The following is a 7,852-nucleotide window of genomic DNA, read 5'->3' on the forward strand; positions in this document are numbered from 1 at the left end:
TTGGAACGGTAGGATGAACTAACAATGTTTATGGATAATTCCAACATTCCGGCCACCTTGAAATATGAGGTATTTCAACATATCTTAATTCTACTATTTACAAAATTGAATTCGTTGTTTCTTCCGTTGTAACACTTCGTTCTCCGGGTGCCAAGGGCGACGTGTGGATGTAGTGATGGATTGCCGTAATGAACAGGTTCTCGTGTTGATTCAATAGCGAATGTGGAATGGTGTACCTCGACGAAGACCGAGAAGCAAGAAAACACCAGGTAGATCTTTCAGGACAAAAATATTATATTGGACTTGCAATTACCTGTGCAAAGCGCAGGTGCGCATCGAGCAAGTTCTCCCTTGAAGGGTTGCTCTACCTGGTTAAGCGGTTGAGGTTAAATTCGGTGATGGAAGTAGAGCAATGCGTGCTACGGGACGGACGACCTCTGTAGCGGATGCTGTGCGGAGTGTCACCACTCGAACGATGCCATCTTTTCCGGGATGAAGTTTGACGATCTTCCCCAGCGGCCAATTTGCTGGTGGAACGTTGTCTTCTTTAATGATGACGACGGCACCGACTTCGACGGTGACTGGAGGATTGCAACCCTTTGTTGCACGAGATTGAAGCTGTTGTAGGTACTCTGGGTACCAGCGGGACCAGATCACCTGCAGACGTTTCTGGGTCAGATCCCAATGATCCAAGCGATTATCGGCAGTATCCTTCCAGTTAGGATCAGGAACTGCTTGTAGACTGCTTCCAACAAGAAAGTGTCCTGGCGTCAGGACTTCTAGGTCGGATGGGTCCTCAGGTATCGGAGTGAGCGGGCGAGAATTGAGGCACATCTCGACTTGTGCCAACAATGTCAACAGGTCTTCGTAAGTGAGATTGGCGTTTCCGACGGTCTTTAGGAGGTGCGTCTTCGTCGATTTGACGGCAGCCTCCCAGAGACCACCGAAGTGTGGGGCTCGGGGCGGAATAAACTTCCAAACGATCTCATTTTCGGAGCACCAATCGAAAATTTGATCACGGTCAACAGCTTCCACCTTCAGCATACGGTAAATCCTGTTCAAGGCATGAGAAGCTCCTTTGAATGCAGTTGCGTTGTCGGAATGGAGCTCGACAACTTTCCCTCGGCGGGCGACTAGACGACGGAGCGCAGCTAGGAACGCTGGAGTCGACAAATCGCTCACTAGCTCGATGTGGACAGCCTTGGTTGAAAAGCAGACGAATATGGTCACGTAGACTTTTGTAGGACCACGATTTCGAACTGCTGACTTGACGTAGAAAGGCCCACAGTAGTCGACACCGCACACGGAAAAAGGACGCGTTGGCGAAACTCGCGATACCGGGAGATCGGCTGTGCTCTGCTGGACTAGAGTGGGCTTGGAACGGAAACAAGTGTGGCATTGGTGGAAGACGGCTTTTACTAGATTTCTGCCGCCCAGAATCCAAAATTTCTGGCGGAGTGTGGCTAGCAGGAGTTGCGGACCTGCGTGCAGTAGCTTTAAGTGGTAACTGCTAGCCAACAGAGCAGACAGCGGGTGTTTAGAGGACAGTACGATCGGGTGTTTAATTGCATCGGACAATGCGGAGTTACCAATGCGACCACCGACGCGAAGGATTCCATATTGATCAACGAACGGATTCAGCCATTTGAGCGACGATGATTTTGAAACATGTTCGCCGTTTGCTAGATCGTTGAGCTCCTCAGTGAAAATCTGGCGCTGAGACAGGCAGCACAGTGATTGTTCGGCGTGTTGAAGCTCCTTGGTGGAAAGTCGTGGTATGGATGAGATATTATCTCCTTGAAGAACGATAAGTTCGGTGAACAGAGGATCGGATTTGCGTTGTTTGGAACGATCCTTCAAGTATTGTAGGTAGCGTATACAAAACGCTACGACTCGGCGTAGTTTCCCGTACATGGAATAGCGTGCGAACAAATTTTCGCTGAAATCAGTTTGTGCTGCAGTCATGGTGACAATTGTAGTTTTGCGCCCTTCCTCGGACGCTGCGGTGGAGTACTGCTGGTCGATTATGGTCTTGGGCCACTGATCAGATGTTTGCGATAACCATGGCGGGCCAAACCACCAGCGGGAACGATGGACAATGTCTGTTGGGTTCAGACCCCGAGAGATGTCATCGGCAGGGTTCTCATAGCCTGCGATGTGTCTCCAGTGAAGAATATCCGTAGTGGTCTGGATTTTTGACACTCGGTTAGCGACGAATGTCTTCCAACGAGTTGGAGATGAACGTAACCACTGAAGCACAGTACTGGAATCCGACCAGAAGAATGGAGTGACTGATATTTTCAAAGACGCTTCTACCTTTTTGTAGAGTTGTGTGGCTAAGTGAGCGGCGCAGAGCTCAAGTCTGGTGATGGAGTGGTGAGTGGACAATGGAGCTACTTTTGACTTCGATGTCAACAAAAGTACTGTAATCCCTCTCTGCGATTCCGTGCGAACGTAGCAGCATGTGCCGTAGGCACTTGACGAAGCATCGGCAAAGAAATGCAGCTGAATATTGCTGACTCCAGAAGCCAGCGCCAACCGAGGAATACGGATATCGGCGAGAACGCGAAGAGTAGTGTGGAAGAGCTTCCACTCGGCTTGAAGTTTCTCTGATAGAGGTGAGTCCCATTCACAAGTAATACCATCGCGCTTCAATGTCCACAACCGTTGCATGAAAAGCTTCGCTTTGGTTGTCGTTGGACCCAACAGTCCCAATGGGTCGAATATTTGAGCGATGTATGACATCACTTTTCGCTTGGTGAGAATGGCAGCAGGGAGAGGCAATTCGACCTTGAATCGAAGCGAATCGGCGATTGGTTCCCAAAGCAGGCCGAGTGTGGAAATTGTCTGCTCATTCTGCAAATCGTGGATAGGCTGAACGGCTCGATCTTCCGGTGGGACATCCTCTAGGACCACCTGGACGTTTGATGCCCACTTCTTGAGCGTGAATCCAGCGGAGTTAAGCATAGTGGTGATTTCTTTTCGCAGGGTGATGGCAGATTCTACGTTCGATGCTCCTGACAGTAGATCGTCGACGTAGAAATCTTCAATAACAGCTTCGACAGCAGTCGGATATAAATGCTCGTGATCTTTCGCGATCTGCTGAAGTGTCTTCGTTGCCAAGTATGGAGCACTTGCTGTTCCGTAGGTGACGGTCTGTAGTTCGTAGGTGAGAATCGGATCGGTGTGATTCCTACGATACCGTATGCGAAGGAACGGTAAATCGGCAGAGTGATGCAATACTTGCCGATACATTTTTTCGACATCTGCTACGATGGCGACAATTCTTGTCCGGAACCTTAGGTATATCGAATATAGGTCTTGTTGAACCACAGGCCCAATAAGCAGCGTGTCATTCAAGGAATAGCCTGACGAAGTCTTGCATGATGCGTTGAAGACTACCCTGATTTTAGTGGATGTGCGGGATTCCTTGAATACGACGTGATGAGGAATGTAGCAATGCTGTATACGATCATTTACAGGCTCTTTCACCTTCTGCATATGTCCAAGCAACAAATACTCCTCCATAAAACGGTGATATGAGTCCTTGGTTGCAGGATCTCGTTCGAGTCGACGTTCCAGGCTCAGGAAGCGTCTGTCAGCGATTGATTTTGATTCGCCAAGGATGACTGAAGGATCTTCAACTCTCGGTAGACGCACGATGTACCTCCCAGACGAATCGCGCGTTGTCGTTGCAGCATACAGCTCTTCGCAACGACTTTCTTCGGTGGAATGAACCGGAGCTGATGGAATTGTTTCCATTTCCCAGAATTTTCTTAATGTAGCCTCTAGTCGATCATCTGCCGTGGAAAGAAAACAGAACCGTGGAATGCAGGTAGCCGTGCGAGATGCGGGACCAGTGACCGCCCAACCAAAAGATGTTTCGACTACCCAAGGAAGATTTTCGCCAAGATATATCTTCCTACCCGTGTGGAGTTCCCAGTAGCTTTCGCTGCCGATGACCATATCGACACTTCCAGGAACATTGAATAAAGGATCTGCTAGCATCACATTCGGCATCTTCCATGCCGAAATGTCAATCGGAATAGTTGGCAGCTCGACTGAGGGCTGCTTCAGGACCAGAAATTGTAGTTTCATCGAGCATACTTGATCTTCTGACTCGATGGTTGCAGTAATTGCACTGTTGATTGTCTTCGTGGACGATCCGATGCCTGCGACAGACACGTCCACCGAAGTTCGGCGACTGTAGAGTTTCTTCGCCAGCGGTTTCGATATGAAGTTCGACATCGATGCCGAATCCAGGAGAACTCGAGCTTTGTGTTTATTGCCATAATCGTCGACGATATTGAGGACAACCGTTTCCAACAGTGTCATGGTGCATGCAGTTTGAACTGCCATGCTGACTTGGCGGGAACCAGAGGATTCTACGATTTGTGACGTAGAGGGAAGCGGCTGTTGAACCAGAGATGCTGTAGGGACAGCGGAATTCGATGACATAGTAGATGACACAGATGAATTTATTTGGTTGGCTGATTTGGATGAAACCCTCAATGGAGTAGGATCGTGCAAGAGCGAATGATGCTTCTCGTGGCATGTACGACAAGTGAATTTCGAATTACATTTCTTGGACTGGTGACCCAAACTGAGACAGTTCCAACATAACCGTTTCAGCGAGACCAGTTCTCGACGCTGGTTTATGTTCTTTCCCAGGAATATCGGACAGGAACGCAACGAATGATTGTCCGAACATGAAAGCGGACAGGAGTAACTCGGAGTTGATGTTGATGCTGTGTTAGCAGACACTTTCTGCTTGAAGTACTTCTGTTGATTGCCGGCCACCTTCAATGAGGCTGAATGATGGCTATCTGAACCAACGGAATTGATAACACGAACCCGTTGATATAGAAACTCGATCAGTTCATCGTACCTAACATTTTCCTTTTGACTCGTTTTCTCCTCCCACGATCTTAGCGTTGCTTGGTCCAGCTTGTACGAAAGCAAATTGATGAGCGGCGTGTCCCAATGATTCACGGGTTCACCCAGTTTAGATAGGGCGCGAACATGACGTTGATAATCGTCGACCAAAGTGTGAATGCGTTTCGCACACTCCTGCTTGACTGCTGGTAAGTCGTATAATGCGCGAAAGAGCTGCTTCTTTAGGAACCGTGAATTGTCGTACCTCTTTAGAAGTGCATCCCATGTAACTGCGTAGTTGTCGGCTTCGATGTCCACCGATTCAAATGGTTTCTTGGCATCCCCTTCGAGTGATTGAATAAGATACTGCAATTTTGCAACGGTGGGAATGTCAGCATTTGCATGAACCATTGACGAAAATGTGTCCCAGAATGAAATCCAACGAGAGAAGTCACCGTTGAATTTTGGTAAATCTATTTGTGGTAGACGGAGAAGAAAATTTGACGCGAATTGTTGTGGACCCTGCAACGAATTGTTCAAAGTTTCGTTCAGATCCCCTGTGCGCTTTGCAAGAAGAAACCCCTTCGTTTTACAGAACCGTTGTTCGAAGTCCACTCGTTCCTCAATGTGCTCATCAAGTGACTCCGGTTTGTCATATTTTTCGATGATATCCTGACACTCCATGAAATTGACATACAACCGATCTAGGGATTCCAACCGTACACTCAGCTCACAAGCATCGCGCTCGTGATTATATTCGCGTACAAATGTGTCCAACGCATTGCGAATCGCAATAAGTCCCTTACGCTGGACTAATCGCTCAGCTAACTGCTTCTCTGGTTTTGCGGACATCCCGAACGAAAGCGAAGCGGAAACGGCAGTAATCAGATGAAAGCGAAAATCCTTCCCAACGTGAACTAACCGTTCCTACGCGAAACCGTACCGGACGAGGGTGATACACAATCGAAACGTGTTAATCCTTCCCGAACCGGTGTATAAACCCCTTCGCGACGTATCAATCGAACGAAAGTGGGTCGTCTTAGTATCGAAATCGGACTCCTTCCCGTCGCGAACGTACCCACTTTACGCGGTTTCGCAAATCGAGGGCGCGAGCGGTTTTCCACTCGATATGCGACCGTCAACCACCAGCCACAATAGCCTTTGGCTACCCACTTTCTTACGTTCTAAGAATTGCTACTGCCAACCACAAATATATAACTTGGAACAAACTCACCGGGATCAATCCAATGGGATGAGTGCTTGTATAAAGGAACAACGTAATGGCGTCAAGTTGTCCTAATGACGTCCAGTTGGCGTGTAAGATGGCGTTCAGTTCTGTTCCAAGCCACGCCACCAAGCGTCCAAAATGGCAGCGGCGTCGTTCTTCAGAAAGGTCAATCACTTCACAACAATGGCTACTATCCGCGATGGCCAGACACAATGGCTGTCTTCTCCATATAACAGATTAACACCTGTCTTCGTGCAATCTCACGTGCGAAATTCTTGTCCACACAAAGTACACACACTAATTATTTGCCGACGGTGAATTTGTACCGTATTTCGAACGTAATGCTTACTATACCCGCGATCGAAATAATGGTAGCAGCGATAGTCACTATCGTTCACCCAGTTCACCGTCACACCAAAATCAATAATTAGTGATCTTATGATCGAATTTTGCTTCCCGCGAATACCGAATAATATTCGCCACTAAACCACGCGCGACGAAGTACACAATTGATGGTGATTGAATCGAGATTAATTGTTCTCTGTACCTCCGAGGTTTACCCGACTTGGTAAAACCTCCCAGCGCACACACACTGAATTTTTAATACCCTCCGAGGTTTACCCAACTTGGTAAAACCTCCCAGCGCACACGCACTGCAAAGGATAGTGGCAGACCGTTGACCCACGCGATCGGTCAGATTTCCACTTTCAACACTATCGCGACGCGCACTTTCCGGTCTGAACCGCCTTCGATCCGGTTCGAAGGACCAATGATGACGATACACTCGTCTTTACCGCACTCGAAGGACTTCTTCGCTAGATGATACTAGCAACCGAAAAGCACGCACTCCAAAGAACTTGTGCACAACGCACAATAGATCACACGCGAAAGGGACAATGTCCAGTGTCATCGACCGACCAACGAAATGAAGAGACCGTACTGTTGTGTAGAACGTATATTTGGTAAAAGAGCGTCAAGCTTTACAAAATGTGTTGCTTTTATAGTGACCGTCGGCTATCGGTCATTTCTCGTTATTCTAATTCCCTCTCACACTGGCTTAGAATATTTGAATTACAGTTCATTTCATTTCGAGTGGTACCTTACGAGTTGGAACGGTAGGATGAACTAACAATGTTTATGGATAACTCCAACAGGCTCTGCGGAATGCACGTATCTGCATGCTCGTGCTGTTTCAGTCCTGACCGAGAAATTGTCGGACAATCGCGCAGGTGCTAAGGATGACCGACTTTTGGATGCCGGCCAATTCCTTCTCCATGTTCAACACCTTTAGCGCTTCCAGAAGAGTCTTCGGGACAATTCCAGTTCCAGAGAGAACGACTGGAACAATTCTTGGGACCTCCCTTAGCCCCCACAGTTCCTTGAGCTCCACAGCCAATGGTCGGTACTTGCAGATTTTGCGACCGTGGGTCTCCTCCAGATTCTGGTTCAGTGAAATAGCGACATCGATGATGGTGACTTTGCGGTCGCTCTTGTCGTAAACCATTATATCTGGACGGTTGTGGTGGATCGAGAGGTCGGTCGGAACAGTGCGATCCCAGTACAGCTTGAAACGGTCATTTTCCAGGACAGGTGCAGGCTGGTACCGGTAGTTTGGTACGTTGTCTTCCAGTAGAGCACATTGAAGCGCCAGTTGTCGATGAACAATACGGGCCACGTTGTTGTGGCGCTCGGTGTAGGCTGCGTTGGCCAAGACGGGACAGCCTCCCATAATGTGCTCTATGTTTTCAC

General features: G+C 48.3%; 1 protein-coding gene across 1 annotated transcript; it reads right to left on the reverse strand.

Moving 5' to 3' along the window:
• Positions 1 to 372: 372 nt before the first annotated feature.
• On the reverse strand, positions 373 to 5,727 carry LOC129780004 (uncharacterized). The gene has a single exon (XM_055787841.1). It carries the CDS (start codon positions 5,725 to 5,727, stop codon positions 373 to 375), a length of 5,355 nt encoding a protein of 1,784 aa, XP_055643816.1.
• Between the last annotated feature and the right edge of the window lie 2,125 nt (positions 5,728 to 7,852).

The sequence above is a fragment of the Toxorhynchites rutilus genome, chromosome 1 (genome assembly GCF_029784135.1).
Source record: "Toxorhynchites rutilus septentrionalis strain SRP chromosome 1, ASM2978413v1, whole genome shotgun sequence".
NCBI lineage: Eukaryota > Metazoa > Arthropoda > Insecta > Diptera > Culicidae > Toxorhynchites > Toxorhynchites rutilus.